At 59.0% G+C, this 22,507-nt stretch overlaps 1 protein-coding gene across 4 annotated transcripts in view; it reads left to right on the top strand.

The window, feature by feature from the left end:
- The window catches only part of ARHGAP23 (Rho GTPase activating protein 23), a 77,507-nt gene that overhangs the window by 35,102 nt on the left and 19,898 nt on the right, over positions 1-22,507 (top strand). For all 4 annotated transcript variants that reach the window (XM_070226210.1, XM_023652649.2, XM_070226208.1 and 1 more), the window contains exons 3-16: positions 642-669; positions 1,926-2,021; positions 2,223-2,301; positions 2,466-2,520; positions 5,529-6,696; positions 8,934-9,092; positions 9,320-9,431; positions 9,635-9,692; positions 10,932-11,075; positions 16,178-16,495; positions 17,788-17,849; positions 18,125-18,255; positions 18,855-18,976; positions 19,340-19,495. In XM_070226210.1, coding sequence (XP_070082311.1) covers positions 642-669; positions 1,926-2,021; positions 2,223-2,301; positions 2,466-2,520; positions 5,529-6,696; positions 8,934-9,092; positions 9,320-9,431; positions 9,635-9,692; positions 10,932-11,075; positions 16,178-16,495; positions 17,788-17,849; positions 18,125-18,255; positions 18,855-18,976; positions 19,340-19,495 — 2,688 coding nt within the window. The remainder of the gene's footprint in view (positions 1-641; positions 670-1,925; positions 2,022-2,222; positions 2,302-2,465; positions 2,521-5,528; positions 6,697-8,933; positions 9,093-9,319; positions 9,432-9,634; positions 9,693-10,931; positions 11,076-16,177; positions 16,496-17,787; positions 17,850-18,124; positions 18,256-18,854; positions 18,977-19,339; positions 19,496-22,507) is intronic.

The raw sequence follows: 22,507 nt of genomic DNA, 5'->3' as shown, positions 1-22,507 counted from the left end.
CCTCTTTCTTCCTTTGCAAACCTCTTCCTTTCTCCCTTTTCCTTTGCTTTAGTCTGACTTCTGTCACTTGCTGGTGTTGACTCTCTCCTTCAGCTCAGCTGATCCAGTCCCACACGTGCTTGCTTATTTCTGCCACCAAGCACCTGTGCACTCCACTCCCCTCACCCAGAATGGCTTCTCCCAGCCATCCCGAAACTTGCCTTAAAATCCCCTCCCCCAGGGGGACACTAATCAGGCTTTCCCTTCCCATTCTCTAAGAGGTGATAGCCACTGTTTGCACTTGTCATACCTGCTTATCTGTGTCTGCCTGAATCCTCTCTGTGGTTAGTGTGTTTGCGCTCTCCATCGGGCTTCAAGCTCCCCAAGGGAAGGGATCGTGGGTCCCCCACTGCATTGGGGGCTTTCAGACAGCTGAGATGCTGATGTGGCGGGTCGGCAGGCATGAGAGAGGGCTAATGCCGCTGAGGAACGTTGCCTGGGACTTGAAGTCCCTGTGGACACCCCTCCCGCCCCCTCTGGCCCAGGGCGCTGGGCTAGTTGAAGGAAGATAAGAGAGGAGGCCGCTGGGTGTGGGAGCTTGCAGGGGCCCGCCCAGGTGGAGCTAGACTGAGGGCCCACACCCACCTCTCTGTCCCCTGCAGGAGGAAGAGAATGGAGGCCGAGGAGGAGGTAAGGAGTGGCGGGGGGTGGGCACCAGGGCCTGGGTTTGAGCTGGGACTCATCCTCCAGCTTCTCTTTCTCCTCCTCCCCTAAGTTGTCCTGGGTTGTGCTGTGTCCCCGACCCTTGACCGCTGTTCCTGTCTTGGCTCTTCTCTGTGTCCACTCCGGACATCTGGTCCCTCTCTCTCTCTCCTCCCTTTCTTTTCTCACATTTGGCTGCCTCTGGGCCTGTCCATTCCACACTAGGGGTTGTGCTCTGGGGAGCCCTGGGTTCCTAAGACCTGGTGCCTGCTCTGGAGTTACTCCCAGCGCAGACTGAGGTGCGGGCTGGGGGCTGGTGGGAGGGTGCAGCTGATCAGGGGCTGTCCTGGGGGATAGAGACACTGGGGTTCTGTTGGGTGTAAGGGGGCCCCTGAGGCCTTTCTCTTTTCAAATGTGAACCCAACTCCCCTGTCACCCTTGCTGTCCCAAAGGGCCCCTCCTGGCACCCAGGGTCCCCTGTGTATTCAAGGCAGACCTCCTTGAACCGGTAGCCTTCCTTCTCTGCCGCTGGGGCTTTTGCTGGGCAGCCATGGGGACACTCTTCTCGAGTCCCCATCGCATCCTGTGGTGGAGGCGGAGCCAGCTGACCTAGAACAGGCCCATTTCTCTGATGTAGACAGTTAGCAGTGGAGGAATATTGCTGGGTCGTAACGTGATGTCATGAGGGGGTGGGTGCCCTTCCTGGGATCCTCAGGCCTCTGCCTGGAGTCCCCCTGACTCCGGGGAAGGGAGTGGGGTGGGAGGTGTGGGTGTTGGGTCCTGTGAGCTTCAGGGCCTCTCTGCAGCTCTGCCCGGGTCTGTGGGTGTGGACATTCTCTGTGTGTGTGGTTGTCTCTCCCTGCTGTGTATCTTTAGGACTTGATACTGGCCTCTTTTGTGGCACCCTTTCCTTTGTCTTGTGACCTGTGTGTGTTTGTGTGTGTGTGTGTCTGCCCGACTAGACAGTGAGCTCTAGTAGGACAAGGACCATGTCTTTATCTGTCCTTTTTCGTCTCGTTTCTAGCATGGTGCTGGATGCAGGAGGCATTTAGGGAGTGACTCTGTGTGTCTGTGTAGGTTTTCCTTCACAGGAGTGTGTCCTCTTGTCTGATCCTGCGCATTGCATCCCTGCGGATGTGTGGGTCTGTGTTTGTGTCCATGTGAGTGTGGTCCTCTGTGTGTGTAGCTGTGCATAGGTGTGACCTTCAGCAGTCACCCCCAGCTAACCTGCTGATGCTCACCAGGACCCTCCCCCCGGCACCGCTTGGAGCCCATGGATACCATCTTTGTCAAGAATGTGAAGGATGATGGCCCTGCCCATAGGGCAGGGCTTCGCACAGGTGAGCTGTCCCAGTTACCTGCCTCATCGCACCTCTCTGGGTCTCTTCTCCCTGCCCTGTGGTTAGGACGGGATTCTTGGACCTGGGTATTGGGGAAGCTCCTGTCCCCCCACTGTCATCTATACCTGGTAAAGGGGTTCTCAGGTGGGGCCATTGACACCCCTTGGTCTGCTCACACATGGCCCTGCCCCTTGTCCCCAGGAGACCGGCTGGTGAAGGTGAATGGGGAGAGTGTCATTGGGAAGACCTACTCCCAGGTCATAGCTCTGATCCAGAATAGGTGAGTGTCCCCTGCCTCCCTTCTCCCATAACAGCTCCCAACCCACTCACGGAATCCCTGCACACCCACCCCCTTGGCCCTGGGACTGCCCTGGCCACCAGGCTCCCTGTTCTCCCAGACCCTGTTGCCTCAGCCTGGCCTGAGCCCCTGCCCTGTCTCTGTAGTGATGATATCCTGGAGCTCTCCATCATGCCCAAGGACGAGGACATCCTCCAGCTGGTGAGTCCTGCCCTGCTGTCTGAGGTGGAGGTCCCCTGGGGCCTGGGGGCAGGATCCAGTCCCTCTCCTTGGGCCTCCCTCCTGCGTCGGCCCCTCTGGGAGGCAGAGAAGAGAGTGTAGGGGGCAGCACCAGCCCGGCATTGCCCAATCGGGATGCCAGGCCCATCCCTGGGCTGGGGCTGGTTGTTGCTTCACTCAGGGCTGCTCTGTGCTGGGGGATGGGGAGGCGCTGGCCTTGGCAGGCAGGATTCCTGCCAGGGTATCGGAAAGGAGGGTGGCCCAGCGGGCCCTGCCAGACTGGCATGTTCTTGTCGGCACCCAAAGGACGGCTGTCCCCTGCACCCCTCCCTGCTTGGCCTCGAGTGAGCATGTCTCCTGTAGATGTGTCCACACACACACAGCACACTCCACCCCATCCTACTGTCATGTGCTCCCATTGACACAACACACCATGCACAGCCCAATACACAAGCAGAACATGCCAGATACACAGCCACACAACACAACCCTGCAGCGCCACCCTTCATCCAGCACGCCATACACCGCACATGTGAGAACACACACAATGCACCAGACACGCCACAGCAGGCACATGCCACAGTGCACACAACCCCTCAGTGCTGCACACAGGCACCTGTTACCACGCATACCCCGACACACATCGCAGTTCACCACAAACATCAAAACAGCACAACACACTCCTCAGCATCTCACTTCCCCACCACGGCAGTGCCACAGCGGATCACAGCACACACACTCGGACTTCTCACCACCACCACGTGAACGCTCATTGCAAATGCTGGCTCTGTCACAACACGTGTGTCCACAAACATCACGGCAAGCGCTAGCCCAACACAGGCGCACGCGCTCACCCATATCACAATAAGCGAAACCCTCACAACCTTGGTGCCCCTCCCCCACGGGCACTTCCGCGCACCTGGAACCCAGCATTCCACCCACCACATGCAGCAGGCGCCACAGACACTGCCTGTAGCATACATGTGAACCCCTTTACCCCACACACTCTGTGCACATGCACACACACATGCCATCTCTCTCTCTGTGCCAGCCCTGACCCAGAGCCCAGGGCAGTCCTCTGAGCCCAGTGCCCAGTTTCTTGGTCTCATGGATCCCAGCCAGATGCCAACTTGCTTGCCCCCAAAGTCACTGCCCCTCAGAGGAGGGCTGAGGGCCAAGCCTGGGAGCCCTGGGAGCCGCTGTGCTGGCTTCTGCCCTGGATGTGTTGTCATAATCACTGTAATCACAGTGCCATGCTTGGCACCATGCCCCTCTGGGAACCTCCACCCCCTGACCTCGATTGTCCCCTTGCCCTTCCTGGGGAGGGGGAGGCAACGATGGGGGTCCGGAGAGGTGGATGGCTCCCACCAGATCTCAAAGGCCCTGCGTGTACTCCTCCCCCTGGCTGAGGCGAGGCTATGGGGGGTGACTGGAGGAACCTAGGGCGTCACCGCTTTCTCCAGCTGGAGGAGGACAAGGCATGGGGAAGGCAGCAGCCCGGAGCTCTGCTACCCAGGCTGGGGTGGGCAGGCAGCCCCAGATGTCAGCATCTGGGGGCCTCCACTGGCCCCTGCCATCCGCGCCGGCCAGAGGGTGGGGCCCAGGCATTCCTGTGGTTGGGAGCCAAGGCTGGAGGCCAATAGGGCCGCGGCAGCTGCTGACGCCACCGCCGACGCGGCGAGGCCCCTCCACACCCATCCTTCCCTCCCTCCTCCTCCCGCCAGCCGAGAGAGCCGGTGGGGGCCGAGGGCAGCCGCAGGGAGGGCAGACTGGGGGCTACGGAGGCCAGGGCCAGCACAGTGGTCAGTGGGGGTTAGCCGGGGGTGGGGGGAGGGCGGAGGCGGGCCGGGATGCTGCCGCCACCGCTGTGATGCGGGGAGCCCCGGGAGCCGCCAGGATGGCAGGAGGGAGAGGTATGTGAATGTCTCTGGCCCCGTCTGTGTGAGTCCAAAGGGGGCTGAGTGTGCAGGGGTGTGGTTTAGCTCGTCTTCATCACATGATATGTGTGCCTGGAACTGGAGGTGTAGTTATTTGTGTGTGTATGTGTGTCTCATTGTGTTTCACTATGTGTGTGTGAGCATGTCTCGGGGTGTGTATTTTCCTGTGTCTCCTTGTGGTGTGGCATATGTGTGTGTGTGTGTGTGTGTCTGTGTGGTTTTAGCCTCCCACCCTTTGATACTTCTCCCTCAGATAGGCCCCTGGGTGGCCCATAAGGGCCAGGCTAGGCCAGGGCCACAAGGCCGCTGTCCCTGGGGGCTGCCTCCTTTTTTGGCCGGGCCTGGGCACCGGCCCTGTCACTCCTTAGCAATGCAGCGTCAGCCTCAGCTCCCAGTGCCAAATTCCAGGCCTGGGGTGGCAGAAGGTGGCCCAAGGCCCCTCAGCCAGTCGTCCCCTCCCCCAGGCCTGGTCCAGAGGGAGCAGGAGCTAGACAAGTTCCTTCTCACCCTAGTGGCCCAGGAGCTGGGCCCCGAGTTCCCCGTCCAGGGGACACAGGGACAGCTGGGCTCTCCCCGACCGCGCCCATCCCCAGCCCACCCTGCCCTGCACACACCCCTTAGCCAGCTTCCTTCGCTGTCATCTGCCACCTTGACTGGTCTCTGGTGGGGTTTCCCAGCTCCGCCCGAGGCTCTGTGGGCACCCTTGGACGTAAGGAAGCAGGGAGGCGGCTGAGGCCAGCATGGGGGCAGGAGCCCAGAAAACAGATGTTGGAATGTTTGTGGCTAAAGGCAGTCCTTGTCGTAAGTCTTAGAGAACTCCTGGCTCTTTTTGGAGTGTGTGTGTGTGAGTGTGACTCTCAAAGGCCTCTTATTTCTTTGTCCTCCCTCCTTTCTTTGGAGCGTGCTGTGCCACCCCCACCCACTTAGGACTCCCCCTGCTTGGTCCTCTCGCTCAGTCCCCTTCTCTGGGGGCCTTGATCTCCTAGGGCTGCTGTAACCCTGCCCTGTGGGGCCTGTTCGGCTCTGCTCACCTGCCTCTGTGTCCCTGACCAGGCCTACTCCCAGGACGCCTACCTGAAGGGGAACGAGCCGTATTCTGGAGAGGCCCGGAGCATCCCAGAGCCACCCCCACTCTGCTACCCCCGAAAGATCTATGCCCCGCCAGCCCGGGTCTCCACCTGGGCCACTATGGTGCCTGAGCCACTCTCAGCACTACCCAGTGACCCCCGGAGTCCTGCTGCCTGGAGTGACCCGGGGCCCCGAATCCCATCAGCCACCCGCGCCCATCTGGACAACCCTTCCTTGGGGATGAGCCAGCCCCGCCCCAGCCCTGGTGCCTTCCCCCACCTCCCCACGGAGCCCCGGACGCCCCGTGCCTTCCCGGAGCCTGGCAGCCGGGTACCCCCCAGCAGACTGGAGTGCCAACAGGCTTTGTCACATTGGCTGTCGAACCAGGTACCCCGCAGAGCGGGGGAGAGACGGTGCCCCACCATGCCCCCCAGGGCCCGCAGTGCCTCTCAGGACCGTTTGGAGGACGTGACTGCCCACCGCCCATGGCCCTGCTCCACCTCCCAGGGTGCCTTGAGCCAACTGGGCCAGGAGGGCTGGCACCGAGCTCGCTCAGACGACTACCTGAGCCGGGCCACCCGCTCAGCTGAGGCACTGGGGCCAGGGGCCCTGGTATCGCCCCGCTTCGAACGCTGTGGCTGGGCTTCCCAGCGTCCGTCTACCCGCACCCCTGCCTGCCCACCCAGGGACTTGCCCGGGCCCCAGGCCCCAGCCCCGCCTGGCCTACAGGGCCTGGACGACATCGGGTACATCGGGTACCGGAGCTACAGCCCATCATTCCAACGCCGGACTGGACTCCTGCACGCACTCTCCTTCCGGGACTCACCCTTTGGGGGGCTGCCCACCTTCAACTTGATCCAGTCTCCTGCACCGTTCCCACCGGAAGCCTCCGAACCACCCAGGGTTGTCCGGCCAGAACCCAGCACTCGGGCCCTGGAGCCTCCCACCGAGGATCGCCGAGGCGATGAGGTGGTCCTGAGGCAGAAGCCTCCGACAGGCCGCAAGGTCCAGCTGCCCCCTGCAAGACAGATGAACCTTGGGTTTGGGGATGAGTCCGCAGAGCCCGAGGCCAGTGGGCGAGGAGAACGCCTGGGCAGGAAGGTGGCCCCTTTGGCTGCTACTGAAGACTCTCTGGCTTCCATTCCCTTCATCGGTGAGTGATGGTGCAGGTGGCTGTCTTGGGAGGCCTGGTGGTCTGAGCCTTGTTGTGCTTCACCCACCTGTCACCGTGGGCAAAACTCTGGGTTGGGTGCTGATGAGATCCACCTGTTTCTCTGTCCATCTATCCATCTGGCCATCGCATCCATTCGTCCATCCGTCTACCCATCCATCCTTCTTTCTGTCCCCTCTTCCATTCTTCCATCCTCCTTCCTCCCATTCATTTACTCTTCCACATATGTTCTCGTCTTCCTTCCTTTCTTTCTTCCTTCCTTCCTTCCCTCCCATCCTCCCTCTTTCTCCCCTCCCCCTCCTTCCTCCCTCCTTACTTTCTTCCACCCATCTACTCATTCATCTATTCTTCAGCCCTCCTTTCCTCCCCGCCCTTTCCTTTGTTGGTTTCCTCCTTCCTTCCTTCCATTCTTCCATCATTCTTTCCTTTCAGCCTTTCTTCCATCCTTCTGTTCTTTCTTTCCTTTGTTCCTTTCACTCTATGTTCCTTCCATCCACCCTCCATCCAACAGATATTTGTGTCAGGCACTGTGCTGGGTTTCATGCTCTCCTGGAGTGCGTGGTCCAACAGAGGGATGGACGATCAGACAGGAAAAATCCCATGGGACGGGTGTGTGATAGGCGTACAGGAGCTCTAGGAGACACAGAAGGGCTCCACAGCCTAGACGGGAGAGCGTGGAAGCCGGGGAGAGAATCTTGGAGAAAGGAGATTTCAGCTAAGATTTGAAGGAGTTAGTCAGGGGAAGAATGTCCAGGGAGAGAGAATAGAATGTGCCAAGACCCTGAAGTGAAAGAGGCAGGATTCCCTCCCAGGTCATCGGAACAGGTCTGGAGGGGCCTTGTCCGCTGCTGGGGAGTCTGCACCTTACCCCGAGAGCAGAGGGGCTACTGAAGGCTTGCCTCCTTTAGAACAGACAGAGCATAAGGGGGAGGCGAGAGAGTGCAGAGGTCGGGTTGTTCCCGGTTTCTGGCCTAGCCAGAGGGTGGTGCCCCACCTCTGTTTTGAGAATGAGAGGGAGTAGGGCAGAAAAGGTTGAAGGTTTGCTGAAGAAGAAGTGCCCAGGAGGGAGCAGGACGGGCTGGGCTGGGTCTAGGGCTTGGGAGAAAGACCGGGATGCAAGATCGTGGGATTGGGAGCCAGGAGCCCAGAGGTGGTACCTGGAACCGAGAGCAGTGAGCTTGCCCTCCGGTAGCCGTGGGAGTGAAGGAGAAGAGGCCTGGGCCAGCGAGAGGGGGCACAGCCCTGGCCACCCCCAGCCAGCCTGCCGTCTGAGAGGGCAGACAGCCTCTCTCCTTTTGTTTTTATTATTTTGTTTCATTTTATTTTATGTTTTCCAGCTTCACTGAGATATGGGTGACTAGAATTGTATACATTTAGTTTGTACAATGTGATTTTTTAAAGATGTACAAATGATGGTTTGATACACATATACATTGTGAAATGACCAAACCAAGCTAATTAACCCGTCTATCACCTCGCAGTTACCTTTTTTGTGTGTATGGTGAGAACACTTAAGATTCCCCCCTTAGAGAATTTCAGGGATAAAATACAGTATTGGCAACTGTAGTCTCCACGCTGTGCATTCGATCCTCAGAACTTACTCCTCTTAGAACTGCAAGTCTGTACCTTCGACCAACATCTCCCCACTTCTCCCACCCCCGAGCCCTGGCAGCCACCGCTCTGAGACAACCCCCTTTCTTAGTAAGCTCACTGTCTGAGGGGGGAGGTAAAGTCTAGTTTCGGGGTACTCCCGGTCTGAGGGGAGTCATGGCACCCACCCTCCAGGAGCCTCCAGCTGAGGGGAGAGATGGTCCTTATTCTCAAGAAGCTCTCAGTCTGGTGGGGGAGACACAGTCCTTGCCCTTAGGAAGCTCCAGTCTGATGTCTGATGGAGGAGACAAACTCCATGCCCTCAGAGAGCTTTCAATCTGAGGGGGAGACACAGGCCCTGCCCTCAGGAGCCAGCTCTAAGGAGGGTGGCTCCACCCGCTCCTGGGTGCTGGGTGCCCTCGGTGTGATGCAGGAGGCAGGGCTGAACCTCCATGACCACAGTCTGGTGGGTCCGTTACCCTTGGCAGTGGGCACATGGCCAGCAGGGCCCTGGAGAGCTGGCGGGGCCTTGGGGATGTGGTCTGGGTTCGGAGGCAACGCTAGGGGTGGGGGTGTGGGCAGGTTCAGCCTTCTGCCACCTTCACCCACCATTCCCTCCGCTTGCGCAGACGAGCCCACCAGCCCCAGCATTGACCTCCAAGCCAAGCATGTCCCTGCTTCTGCTGTGGTCTCCAGCGCCATGAACTCGGCCCCCGTCCTGGGTACCAGCCCGTCCTCCCCAACCTTCACCTTTGCCCTTGGCCGCCATCACTACTCCCAGGACTGCAGTGAGTGCTCCCCGCAGCCCCAGCCCCACCTGCTCCCTTGCTGCCCAATCCCCAGCGGTCTTCCTGGGCCTGCTGCTTGATGTCTGGCCACTTCCAACTGGCTTCTGCTCCTCCTGGGGCCCCAAGGGGAGGGTCACCTCCTGGCCCTGCCCGGACGGGAGGACTCCAGGGAGGCCCCCGGTCAGCTGCCCTGCTGACCCTGGGGCCCGATGTGGGTGGCTTTGCAGGCAGCATCAAGGCCGGCCGCCGCTCCTCCTACCTGCTGGCCATCACCACGGAACGCTCCAAGTCCTGCGACGACGGGCTCAACACCTTCCGGGACGAGGGCAGGGCTCTGCGGTGAGGCCTTGTCTGGACGAGGGGAGGGATCATCACGACCACCCTGGCTGGCTGCTCCCTCGGCCCTGGTGGGGCTCTTGGCCTGGGGTCCTCTACAGACCGGGCAGTGTGCTGCCCCCCTGGGAGGCCTCTGAGGCTTGGGGCCTACAGGGAGGTCCCAGCTATACTTCCCCCATCCCTCACCCTCCGCCCTCGCTCCTCAGGCGCCTGCCAAACCGAGTCCCCAGCCTGCGGATGCTTCGAAGCTTCTTCACTGATGGGGTGAGTGGCAAGTGTGTGCGGGCGAGGGTGTCGGAGGGCTGCGGAGGGGCCCAGCCGTGGTGTAAGATTCCGGGCCTGTGGCTTCTGGGATCTGAAATGGGCTACTCCACTCCTGTCTCCCCCTTCCTCTCTACACCCCCGCTCCCTCGTGTCAACCATGTGACCTACCCTCCTCCATGGGCTCTGTCATCACTTAAAGATGCCGTGCACCCTCCCACCCGCAGCCTTTGCACTCGTCCTCCCTCCGTCTAGAATGCCCTCCCAGAGCCACATGGCTCACTTTTTTACTTTCTTCAGGTTGTTTTAGGCCTTCCCTGAAATTTCAGCCTTCACCCCTGACATTCCAGGCCTCCCTCCTCCACCTCATGTTTTTCTCCTCAGCACTTCTCGGGTTATAAATGTAATAAATGTGTGACCTGTCTCCATCCTTGCCTGTGTCCCCTGCCAGAATGTAAGCACTGAGGGCAGGGAGTTCATTTGGCTCGTTCACTGCTTGACCCCTCTGGGTCCCCTGCACCGGGGAGGCGCTCGGTCAGTATTTGCATGATCTCTTCAGGGCACAGGGAGACGCAGGGTTGGGAGTGATGGGGAGTTTCCAGCCTCAGGACCTGGGCAGATGTAGGGCTCGTTCTGAAATGGCCTTACCTCTTTTTGGTTATGGACCGACTAGAAAAGCCATCTTGATTTCCAACCCTCGATAACTTCGGTTCATTTAACACCTTGATGGTATTGTCATCTGGCTTATTCCTTATCATTTCCTCTGCTTACTTAACTCTCCATTGACATGTCACCTCTGTTGCTGGAGTCCTGTTGACACTATCACTTCCTCTGTTTAACTCCTTCTGGACATGACTACCTGCTCCACTAACTCAGTCTCTGTTGATGTTCCCACTTCCACTGTTTATTTAACTCTGTGTTGACACATGATTTCCTCTGTTTCCTTAATTCCTTCAAGTCTATAAAGTTAGGGAAGGTTCCAGATTGGCTCTTCTAGCGTGGCGAGGCATGTGGTCTGCAGGTGATAGCCTTTCCTTCTCTCTGGCTTCCCCATTGTATACGTCTCATGATCTCAACACAAGTGGTTCAGAGAGGGCAAGCAAGGCCCATGAGGACACACAGCACTTTGGAGCCTGGAACAGGCATACACCAGGCCTGTGTGGCTGCAAGTGGTCCATGGGGTTCCTGAGATGCTGGCACTGTGGCAGCCACCCTAAATTGCCCTCTGTTGTCTCACTGCAGTCCTTGGATAGCTGGGGCACTTCTGAAGATGCTGACGCTCCTTCTAAGCGACACTCAACCTCAGACCTCTCAGACACAACCTTCAGTGATGTCAGGAGAGAAGGCTGGTTGTATTATAAGCAGGTCCTCACCAAGAAGGGGAAGGTAAGATGGCTGGAGGAATGAGATGGAGGGGGATGGAAGCTGGCTCCTGCAGACCTCTCCAGACTCTGCACTCACCCACAGCCTCTGGAGCCAAAGAGAACCAGCTGAGGCTGTAGCATGAGGGGTAGAGATTAGATGCTAGGAAGAACTTCCTGGGGGACCTAAAGAACTCATGAAAAAGAGGTTAACCAGAGAGGTGGTCTTTGCTGTGAGATGGATCTGGTTAAGTTGTGCTTGGAATTCTGACAAAACCATCCCACAGTGATCCTTGCTTGACAGATCACCCCAAAAATGGCCACTGGGGCTCATGGAAAATGAGGTAGCATGGCCAGGGGAGGGGAGCTGAGGCCCCCAAAAGAAAGCAGAGGTCAGCCTTTCCGGGGCCAGCGAAGGTTTTAGTCTTTATCCTAAGGGCAGCCGAAAGCCCGGGGCTCTTTCAGGAGGGAGTTACAGCTTCAAATACCCAGCTGGCTTCCTGGGCAGTGAGCTAGAGGGGGCCCAGCTAGAGGCAAGAAGACCGGTTAAGAGCCACCACAGAGACCCAGGTGGGAGATGCAGGGGGCTTGCGCCAGAGGGGCAGTGTGGGGGGAGAAAAGCAGGATCCCAAGGGGACCAGGCAGGGTCCACGGAGTAGGAGCCTCTGGTTCCAGGCCAGCACTGTGGCTGAGGAAGAGAGGGAGACGGGGCCCCCCTTGCTGTCCCCTGCTGTTAGCATAAACCTGGGCTCGGCCCTCCACTGTGCCGAGAATCGCTGGTGGAGCTTCAGTGACTCACCTGCCCATGACTCAGTTTCCTCGTCTGCAAATGGAGCTAATAATAAGCCCTGGCTCACTCCCTGTTGCTGAGGATTCTCTGAGATGATCTAAGCAGAGGGTTTACCCAGCGCCTGGCATGGGGCAGCTGTCCTCCTGCTTACTGCTATTATTTGAATTTTCCACCCAGCCTTCTAGGGGTCTTGTGCCTGGGCAGAACATAAGCTTTGAAGTCAGACAGACTTGGAATTCCTGCCCAGCCACTTACCAAGCACATGGCTTTGGGCAACCCCCTTAACTTCTAAGCCTCCCTTTTCTGATCTGTCAGATGGGGCCAGTTATTCTCCTCCACGGGCCAGCAGCAGGCGGAGGGACGTGTGCAGCCCAGGCAAGGCCGGCGTCGTCATTGTGCCCTCAGCCAGTCTGCGCATAATGACTAAGGGCCTGCTTGCTCTGTTCTGTCCTCATTGAGGTTCTGGGGACCTCGTGGTGATGGAGCCGGGCCAGTCCTGCCCTGCTGGGGCTCACGACGAGCAGAGAAACACATGTTGTATAACAGTGTCCAGAGCATGACTGTTATGATGGGGAGTCTGGGAGCAGCATGGAGTGGGTGACCCCGACCTCGGCGGGGCAGGAGAGGATATCGAGAAGGCCGAGATGTGAGGGATGTGTGGGAATCCACAAGGTGGGAGGGAGGGGCGTGGTCTGACAGGGGAGAAGCCCTCTGGCACAGGCTAGGAGAAAGGTGAGGAGGGGGTGTTGGGAGGCTGCGGGCCAGGACAAGAGGTGGGAGTGCGGTGTGTTGGGTGCCTGCTGCTGCACGTGGGGCCTCGTCACTCAGGGCACGTGTTACAGGATTTAAATGGGAGGTGGGAGGTGCGTGACGCTGGGAGGCAAGTGTTGCATCTGTGACAGCAGGAGACAAGGCCATTGCTCTTGTCCAGTGAGCGAGGGAGGGGACCCTGATCAAGGTCATGGTGTAGAGCCGAGGAGAGGGGACAATTTAGAGAGAGATTCAAGGGGAAGGAAGGCCTGGGCTGCTGATGGCTGGGAGGTGCGGGAGGATGGAGGAAGTGGCTCTGGGTCTCCGGGCTTGGGCTGTGGGGGTGGTGGGTGGTGGGTGGTGGGACCCTCCCCTGAAGCCAGAGGGCACTGGAGGAGCAGGTTTGGGGAGGGGAAGCCAAGAGGTTCCTTTGGGGCCCTGTGGAGTCTGAGGGCCCTGAGACATACCCCCCTGGAGGCATCTTAGGGACAGAGGGCATTTGTCCATCAGGGTCCATGGGCACCTGCAGCCACAGGGGCGGGAGCACTGAGGGAGAAGGCAAGAGACTAGCTGCACCTTGGGAGGAAGTGGGGGATGGAGACCAAGGAGGAGAGCCAGCAAGATGGCAGTGAAGCAGGAGGGGTGGCTTAGGAGGGGCAACAGGGCTGGCTCTGTGAGCAGAGGAAGGGGAGCCAGGTGTGCACAGACCTTCCCGCCCCACATCTGAGCCCCTCTGAGGCCTGGGGAGAAATGCTGACTCCCGCCTGCCAGGTAGCCTGTCCCCCAGCTCTGGGTGGCCCTGGCAGGCCAGCCGCAGTGTCTCCTGGGCAGGGAGAGGAGCTGGCTCTTTCTCCTTCCTGCCTACTGACCAGTTCTGAAGGACAGGAGCTTCCACTCCCACCCTGGTCAAAACCCCATTTCACTCGCTCCCTCGGTGCCATGGCCTAGGAGTTAGGAGAGGTGTCCCCAAGTCAGCTTCAGGCACTTGGTCTGTCTGGGGTCCTGATTGCCAGCCAGATGTCTGTTCCAGCAAGTCCAGCCTCTCCTGCCCCCTCCCCACCCAGCCCCAGCCTCCTTCAGAGACCCTTGACTGTCAGGCACAGGAGGGGGTGGCGGGATGTGACAGGTCCCTGCAGCCACAGACCCAGCATTTGAGCTGGATGCAACCTTAGAGACCAGCTAATTCACCTCTCGTTTTGCCAACAGAGAACACTGATGCCAGGGGAGGGGGCTTGATGTGTCCAAGGTCACCTAGCTGGTTCAGTCTCAAAGAGCACCCTTGTCACCACCTCACTCTGACACTAAGCTTCTCCTGGAGAGCCTGGCTGTCTATTGCTCTGAGCGCCCCTGCTGGGTGCAGCAGGTCTGAGGGGATGGGCGGGGCTCGTGGCAGACATGGCTGTGCTCACATGCCAGCGTGGAGAGTCCCCGTCCGGCTTGGTCTGAGGCAGAGGCTTGTGCTGGGCATGGGGTAGTGGGTGGGCCACCAGCCAGAGGAAAGGAGCCTTTGGTCTGACAGGGGAGATGGAGCCCCTGCCCTCAGGGTGCTCCGAGGACGATTCCTTCATCTGTTCAGGAAATATTGCCAAGCACTTACCCTGTGCCCGTGAGGCTCCAGGCTCTGGAATAGGGAATTGAGACAAGCTGCCTGCCCCAGGAGCTTAGCATCTACTGGAGAGATCCACAACCGGGATAACCTGAGGGTGCGGTCAGCACTCCAGGAAAGTGATAGGGGCGAGGTGATTGGCCTTCAAGTCGGGAGGGAGGGAGGGCGGAGCTGCCTTTACGGAGAAAAACATGGTCAGAGAAGACCTCGCTGGGGAGGTGATGTTGGTGAGACTGGAGCTGTAGACCTAAGGGCCAGAAGGAGGCAGCCACACGAAGAAGTAAGAGAAGGGGCTCTGGGCAGAAGGAAGAGCAAGTGCAAAGGCCTGGAGAAAGGCAAGGCTTGGCTTGCACTGGGGAAGCTCCCCGTGGCTTGTCAGAGTGAGAGGGAAGGAGGGAGAGAGGCAGGGAGCAGATGACAAAGAGCTGAGATTTGATTCCAAGGGTGGCGGGAACCCATGAGGGGTGCTGAGCAGGGGACAGACGCGACCCCCTTTACATTTTTAAGTGATGGCTGCAGCTGCTGGGTGGAGAATGGATCACAGGAGGTGAGAGGGGACACTGGAATGGTTTGGGCAGTTGTCCAGCAAAAGGTATTGATGGTATGGACGAGGTGGCAGCAGGAGAGATGGAGACAGGTGATATTTTGGAAGCAGAACCGTTGTGGCTTCCTGGTGGGCTGGATGTCGAGGGGGAGGAAAAGGGCGGAGTCAAGGGCAGCTCCCCGGTTTCTGGGCAACTGGGTGGATTTACTGAGCTGGAGAAGATGAGGGTGGCGGGTTTGATGGTGAAAGTCAAGTGCTCCACCGTGAGCAAGTAGCGTGGGAAGTGCCCGCAGGGCATGCGAGTGGGGGAGCAGGACTGGACTCAGGAGATGCTGGGCCAAGGCACACTTGGAAGTCACTGTCAGCAGACAGAGGGGATGTGAAGCTTTGGGCAAGGATGATGCTATGGGGGAGGCATGCAGGGAGGGGGACCCAGGACAAAGTTCAGGAATTCCCCTTCCTTCACGGCAGGGTCTCAACCTCAGCCTTATGGACATTTGGGGCCAGATGATTCTGCTGTGGGGGCTGTCCTGGGCATCGGGCATATGTAACAGCATCTTTGGTCTCTGCCCACTGGATGCCATATCCCTTCCCCAGGTGTGACAACGAAGATGTCTCCAGACAAATGTCCCCTGATTCCCCAGTGGTTCGCCTGGTTGAGAACTACTGGTTTAGAGGATGGGGGGGGAGGGGGGCGGGGCGGCGAGAAACCAGCGGAGGAGACTGAGAAGAAGCCTGTGGAATTAGGAGGAAAACCAGGGACCGTGGGGTCCCCCATGCCAAGAAAGGGTTTGGAAAGGGAGGAAGCAGCCCGCTGGCTCAGAAGCCACTGAGAGGTTAAGGAAGGGCTGAGAAGGGCTGAGAAGCCACTAGTGGTTTTGGCAGTTTGGGGGGCCTGGGTGCCCTTGCAAGAGGCTTCTGGGGAAGGGGGCACTGAGTGGAGTCTTGAGAGAGAGGTGAAAAAGTGGGGAGAGCAAGTGTGGCTGACGGCTCTTGACAGGCTCTGCTGTGAAGGGGAGCAGTGTGTGGACTGGCAGTGGCTTTACAGGACTGCAGAAGGAGGCTCACGCTGGGTGGGGGGCCTGATTGCCCACCTCAGAGGCCCAGCTAGCTCTCTGGGCATTGCCAACGCCAGATGAGTGTTGATGCTAGTGTTTAGAGAAGGTTGGGGACCCTCTTGGGGGACTGAGAAAGGTCACACAGGTGTCCAGGCAGATGAGGCGCTGAGAGAGTTGTTTGGGGACTGTGCGCCCGACGCTGCGCCAGGTTCTGGCAGGGTTGGAGCAGGGGGGCTCCTGGCGGGCAGTGGGATGGGGGTCCCCGCTGCTGTCCACTGTCTGCGGCCTCTAGGGCCCCCTCCCGCTCTGGGGGCGGGGAGGGCAGGCCTGGCTTCTCACACCATCCCCCTCGTCTCTCCCCTCTCGTGTCTCCCTGCAGAAAGCGGGCGGCGGCCTGCGCCAGTGGAAGCGGGTGTACGCCGCGCTGCGGGCGCGCTCGCTCTCGCTGAGCAAGGAGCGGCGGGAGCCCGGGCCGGCGGCGGCGGGGGCGGCGGCGGCCGTCGCAGGTGAGGACGAGGCGGCGCCCGTCTGCATCGGCTCCTGCCTGGTGGACATCTCCTACAGCGAGACCAAGAGGAGGCACGTGTTCCGGCTGACCACCGCTGACTTCTGTGAATATCTCTTTCAGGCTGAGGACCGGGATGACATGCTGGGCTGGATCAGAGCGATCCGAGAGAACAGCAGGGCCGAGGGCGAGGTGAGGGCCCCGGCGCCCCGGCCGGGCCAGGAGGGCAGGGCGGGCCCCAGGGCCGCCTCTCACCTGCCGCAGACCTACCTCCCTTCCGGCCCTGAGCCTCAGTGCCCACTTCCGTAAAATGGGCTCACAGGAGCCCCCCTGGCGCGTCCCCACCCAGGGTTTGGAGTGAAGAGAAAATGCACGGCTCACAGAGCGCCTGGCGTCCCTAGTGTGCCATGACTGGCAGTAACAATAATAGCTGTAGGAACGAGAGTAATTATTATTATTATTGTTATGACTGCCTTGGGCAGGCTCTGGCACAGAGGTCAGCTCCAGGCCAACCTCGGCTTCTGGCTGGGGGTCTCATTACAGAATGAGGTGCCCCCATGCCAAAACTGTGGCTAGCCCTTCTAACAGGGCTGACCTGTCTGCAGGGGCAGCCGCCCCCGACCTTGGGAGGAGGCCAAGAGGATTGGCCTTTGGCAGCAGGCGGCTGGGGTTGAGCCAAGGGCTTTGGCAGGGACTTGGGGAGAATTTTTTAAATGGCGCCCCCTCCTGGGCAGCTGCAGTTGCACACCAGGGGCCTGGGCTGGGCTTGCCCGCTCTGCTGGCCCTGACTGCCAGGTGCGGCACAAAGGTGCCTCAACACACCTGGGCAAAGTTATGTGGGGGTCCTGTGCTTGGAGGCTGATCTCTGCCAAGAGGACGGTGGCCTGGGCCCTGGCCCAGGCGTCCACCTGCTCTGGCCATGGGGAGAGGAGTGCCAGTGCACAGCCTCTGGGCCACAGACCTTCTCGCTGAGGACACATCCTCTCGCTGAACCAGGCTCTGTCTGCCCCAGGACGTTGTTTTCCTCACCACAGGGAGGAAAGTACCTGGAAGCTGGGCCCCTGCTCTGGGGAACCTGGCTGGGCTGTCCCCAATAGGGCACAGTCCGGAGGTCCCAAGTCACCTTCATTATTGCAGTAGCATGCACCTCATGGGACATCTCCTCTGTGTCTTGCCAGGACTGTCATGAGTGCTATGTGCATAATTCTGCACCCCAACCCTGAGGTCGCCATATTATCTCCTCATGTTACTTTACTGCTGAGGGGACTGAGGCTCAGAGAGGTTAAGTGGATTACTTAAGGTCACACAGCTGGTGAGGGCGTGCTCTGGAGTCCAGCCCTGGTCTTCCTCGATCCAGGGTCTGTGCCCTCCAGCTGGCAGATGGAGGAGAGGGGAGGCGAGGCCAAGGCAGGGGCCAGGGATGAGCCCTGGGTCGGCTGGCCGTGGGCACTGATGGGGTCTGCTTTCTCTTCCCTCTCCTCCAGGACCCCGGCTGTGCCAACCAAGCTCTGATCAGCAAGAAGCTTAATGATTACCGCAAAGTGAGGTGAGGCCCAGCTCTCATGGAGCAGTCCTGGCCATGGGGTGAGGGGGATTCCAGGCAGAGGGCATCCTCCTGGCCCACCTCCAGGCCTGGGGCAGCCCCCGAGTTACCCTCTGCTGGGGGCAGGGAAGGCGGTAGGGACATTGCAGCCTCCAGTCCCCAGAAGGGCAAGGAGGGATTGCCCAGGGATGGAGGGGCGGTCCGGAGTGGTGAGAGGCCAGGGCAGGTGGTGTCCTGGCCCACCCGATGAAGACCTCTCTCCCCCTTCTCCTCCACAGCCATAGCTCTGGGCCCAAAGCCGATTCCTCCCCCAAAGGCTCTCGTGGCCTGGGGGGCCTCAAGTCTGAGTTCCTCAAGCAGAGTACAGCACGTGGTCTCAGGACTCAGGACCAGCCTGCCGGGAGCAAGGGTAGGAAGGGGGCTCCTACCGGGGTGGGGGGGGGCTGCCCAGGAGCAGAGGGATTGTGTGTGTGCCTGTGGGTGTGTGCTAGTGTTGTCCTGGCGTGTCTGCGCACGTGTGTTTGCCTGTGAGCACCTGGGGCTCTCAGGGTTTCAGGGCTGGAAGGGCCTGGGGCCTCATTTCCCTCCAGGACCTCTCAGCTGGGTGGTCCTCCAGTCTCTGCTGGTGTCCCTTCAGGAGTGGGAGGCTCATCCTCTCTGGAGGCAGCCTTTTCCATCTTCACACATTTTTGGCTGTTAGAAAGTTCTTCCTTTGGTTGTACCAGAATCTATGGCTCCTGCCTGGTAGTGTTAGCCCTTAAGGCCATACAGAAGTCCTTACAGTACTCTGAGGCTTCTCTCCTCTGGGGCAAACACCCTCATCCTTTGGCCTTCTCTCTCAGTATATAGTTTCCCATCGGCCCTCAGCATCCCAGGTGCTTCTCTGATGGAGTCCCCCTGTATCCAAACATACATGAATGTGGCGGTGAGTGTGTGTGACCAAGTGTGGTTGCTGCCCCTCTCCGGGCCCCCACCTCACCCTGGCTCTCTCTGCCTCCTCCATCCCAGATGACAGTGCTGCCGCCCCCAAAGCCCCCTGGGGCATCAACATCATCAAGAAGAACAAAAAGGCAGCTCCCAGGGCGTTTGGAGTCCGGCTGGAGGAGTGCCAGCCAGCCACAGAGAACCAGGTGGGCCCCTCTATTCTCCAGAGTAAGGAGGGAGACCGAGGCACAGAGGGTCAGAGCTGCACGGGTTTGGAACCAGCTCTCCACCTCGTCCTACAGACACAGCTGGGGAAACAGCCCAGGGAGGGAGCAGCAGAGCTGAGGCAGAGCCCGAGTCCCTGACCCTGGCCGTGCTTCTTCTCAGCCCATGGCGAGGCTTCGGTGTTATTTCTGCCCCCAGACTGGAGGCAGCAGGGTCCTCTTGTCCCCGCCATGGGGTTCCTGCTCTGGCCCTGCACTGCCCCATCCAGGCCTCTCCACCTCCTCTGGCCCACCAGTGGAGAGCGCTTGCCTTCCCTAACACCCCCGCCCCGCCTCTGTCCCCAGCGCGTCCCCCTGATCGTGGCTGCATGCTGTCGCATCGTGGAGGCACGGGGGCTGGAGTCCACAGGCATTTACCGGGTGCCAGGCAACAACGCAGTAGTGTCCAGCCTGCAGGAGCAGCTCAACCGCGGGCCCGGTGACATCAACCTGCAGGATGAGGTGGGTGAGGCTGGGGTGTGTGGAAGTGGGGCCCAGGTGGCTTGTATGTCTATCATGTTCATTGTACCCTGCGATGTGCCCGGCACTGGGCCAGGGCACCAAAATGGGCAAGACGAGACCTGTCCTTGCAGGCCGGCCCTGGGGACGGGCACCACCCCAGCTGAAGTTGAACAGACAGATGCGGTTGTGGCCTGGGAAACCCAAGGCAGGGGCTCATGGGCAACAGTTTTCTGGGCCTGAGGATGAGTAGAGTCCACTAAAAGCCAGTGAAAGCCAGGAAAGGGCGTTCCAGGCAGAGGGCATGGCCTGGGCAGAGGCGTGGGCTCTGCAGGTGTGCCAGCTGTCAGCACACTGTCTATGGAAAGGGCCCGGCAGTAAATGTCGTAGGCTTTGTCACCACACGGACTCATGTACGTCGTCTTCCACTGCCTCCTTCTTCACAATGCTTTATAAATGTGAAAAGCATTCTTAGCCCAAGGGCTGGACAGAAACAGGCCGTCGGCTGGGTTTGACCTGCTGGTGGTGGTTTGCAGACCCCTGGCTTAGAAGAAGGGGAGGAAATGGTGTTTTCTGGAGCCAGCGATTTGGGTGGCTACAACATGGGAAGAGAAGGGGCCGATCAGATGAGAGAAGACCAGCTCTTGAGGGGAACTGACAACCACACTTAAGAGTTTGCAGCAGGTTAAATGTCAATTCTCTCTCAATAAAGCTAGAAAAAATATCCAAATAAATATTTCAATATAAAAGCAAGAGTTTGCGGCAGGACGAGTGGTTCTCAAACTGTGTTTCCCAGAACCTGAGGACCCCCAGTGGTGCTGAGAGAGGCCAGGGGCAGGGCGGGACCTCCAGCCTTGCTTGAACTAGAGTAACCTGCTTTGCTCTGGCTTTTTTATGTCAATTGTTTTCATATTGGGCTTTCATGTATGGGTTTACTTGACAAAAGGGGGCTCTGGTGAGAAATGTTTTGGAAAACACCCACTGGGAGGGTGAGGCCTGGCACAGGGGACAGAGGGCTTTTAATGGCTTCACTGAAGCCTTTGACCTTGATCCAATGGACAATAGGAAGCCATGGATGATTCTTCAGCTGGGGCGGAGGGTGGGGGGCGGTATAAAAGAGAATGGGTTTGAGAAAGACTAGTGCTTTAGCTTATGCCTAAAGGATGGGAATGTGGGAGGCCCAGGGCAAGGCATCTAGGGAGGAAATTACTGATATGTTGGAAGTTCCATGGGTCAGGAGGACTCAGTGGTCCCAGGGGAATGAGGGGGCTGGGAGCAGCTCTAGGAGTTGGCTGCAGGAGAGGGAGGAGCCAAAAGTCTGAGCTGGGGGCTGGGGGCATCTGTCACTGGCAGATACTGGGGAGCAGGGCAGGAGAGGGAGGAAGTGTCAGGTAGTGGCCCCATGGGATTTGGGGTGATGGTTAGTCACCCACATGGGGGTGATGGCATAATCGGGCACCAGACAAGAGTGGACTGGAGAGTGGGTGTGGGGTCGTGCTGGGGCACGGAGGTGCGACCATGGAGGGAGCTGCTATCTGGGGAGAGGGTGGCCATCAGGAGTGTAGGGGCCGGGCTCTGAGTGGGGCCAGAGAGGGGAGCTCAGGTGAGGCCGGGGAAGAGGAGCAGATACTTGCGCATAGGAGGGGTCAGGGAGGATGGGCAAGGCTTGGTTTTGGCAGCTGGGAGATGAGAAGAGCCCACGCCCCAGGGCCAGGAGGTAATGGAGGGAGGTGGGCAGGAGCTGCTCTGGGTGGGGGTGGGGGGTGGGGGGTGTGCCCCGAAGCACATTAGCTGGCCCTTAGCCAGGGTGCGGGCGTGCCGAGTGTACTGGGCGTGTGGTTTTGTCTTACACAGCACTCATCTCATTTGCTGGGGGAGTGCGGGAAGTTAAGTGTTGTGTACAGGGTGAATCTAACTCCTGTTGAGTCTGTGGGGAGGGTATTGTTTGTGGAATTGTCTGGCATTAAGCTGCGGATCCACTGTAATGAGCACGTGTTGTGTGTCTTTGTTGAGGGTATTATGTTGCTTTCTGGGCATGAGTTACTGTGAACCGTTCCTATCAACTGTGCGGGGCAATGGTGCCCCCTGGTGGACAGAAGGGACAATGCCCCGGCCATTCGTTCATTCATTCAACAACCCTTCATTTAGACCAGGGTTTCTCAGCCTTGACATATGGGGCAGAATAATCTTTGTTGCAGGAGGTTTTCCTGTGCACTGGAGGAAGTTTGGCAGCATCCCTGGCCTCCTCTATCCACTCGATGCCAGTGGCATCCCCTAGTTGTGAAAAACAAAATGGTTCTAGACATTGCCAAGGTCCGTGGGGGGCAGAATTGCCCTGGTTGAGAACTGCTGATTGGGACCATTTAAGTGCCAGGCTAACAGAGCTGGCCAGGTGATAGGAACACAGTAGGGGGTAAGACAGGATCCCTGCCCCTCCTGGAGCTTACAGGCCTACCAGGGAGCTAGGTGGGGAAAGGAAATGAATGCATACAATAATGATAAATTGTGCTGCGTGCCATGGAAGAAACGAAGTCAGGGCTGTGATACAGATGACAGGGCAGAGGTGATCGTAGCTGCCTTAGCTTTGATGGTCAGGGAAAGCCTCTCTGGAGGCGACATATAGACAGGGTGAGGAGCCAGTTATGTAAGGGGCAGGAGGAGGAGAGTTCTGGTGGAGGAACCAGCAGGTGCAAAGGGCCTGAGGCAGCAGGCGCCAGGTGGATGAATGCTGTGTTATGGGGAAGTAGAGGGGGTCCAAGGATGACTCTCTGCTAAAGGAGAAACACTGGGAAGCAGGAGCTGGCACTAGTAGGCCCAGTGGAGGTCCAATGGGCAGGCTCACGTGGAGTGAGTCTCGTTCACTTCTGTCTCCCACAGTGCCTGGACCAAAGAAGGCACCTGGTACTTTCTGTGGATGGGCAAATGTTGGGGACCACTGGGCTGGCTGGAGCAAGGAGGGGCTGGGGCCAGGTGGTCAGGGGCTAGGACCTGGCTGGGGACTCTGTTCTGCTGCCA

The sequence above is a fragment of the Equus caballus genome, chromosome 11 (genome assembly GCF_041296265.1).
Source record: "Equus caballus isolate H_3958 breed thoroughbred chromosome 11, TB-T2T, whole genome shotgun sequence".
NCBI classification, from domain to species: domain Eukaryota; kingdom Metazoa; phylum Chordata; class Mammalia; order Perissodactyla; family Equidae; genus Equus; species Equus caballus.
The sequence above is the reverse complement of the archived record's forward strand: the minus strand, read 5'-3'. Positions and strand labels throughout refer to the sequence as shown.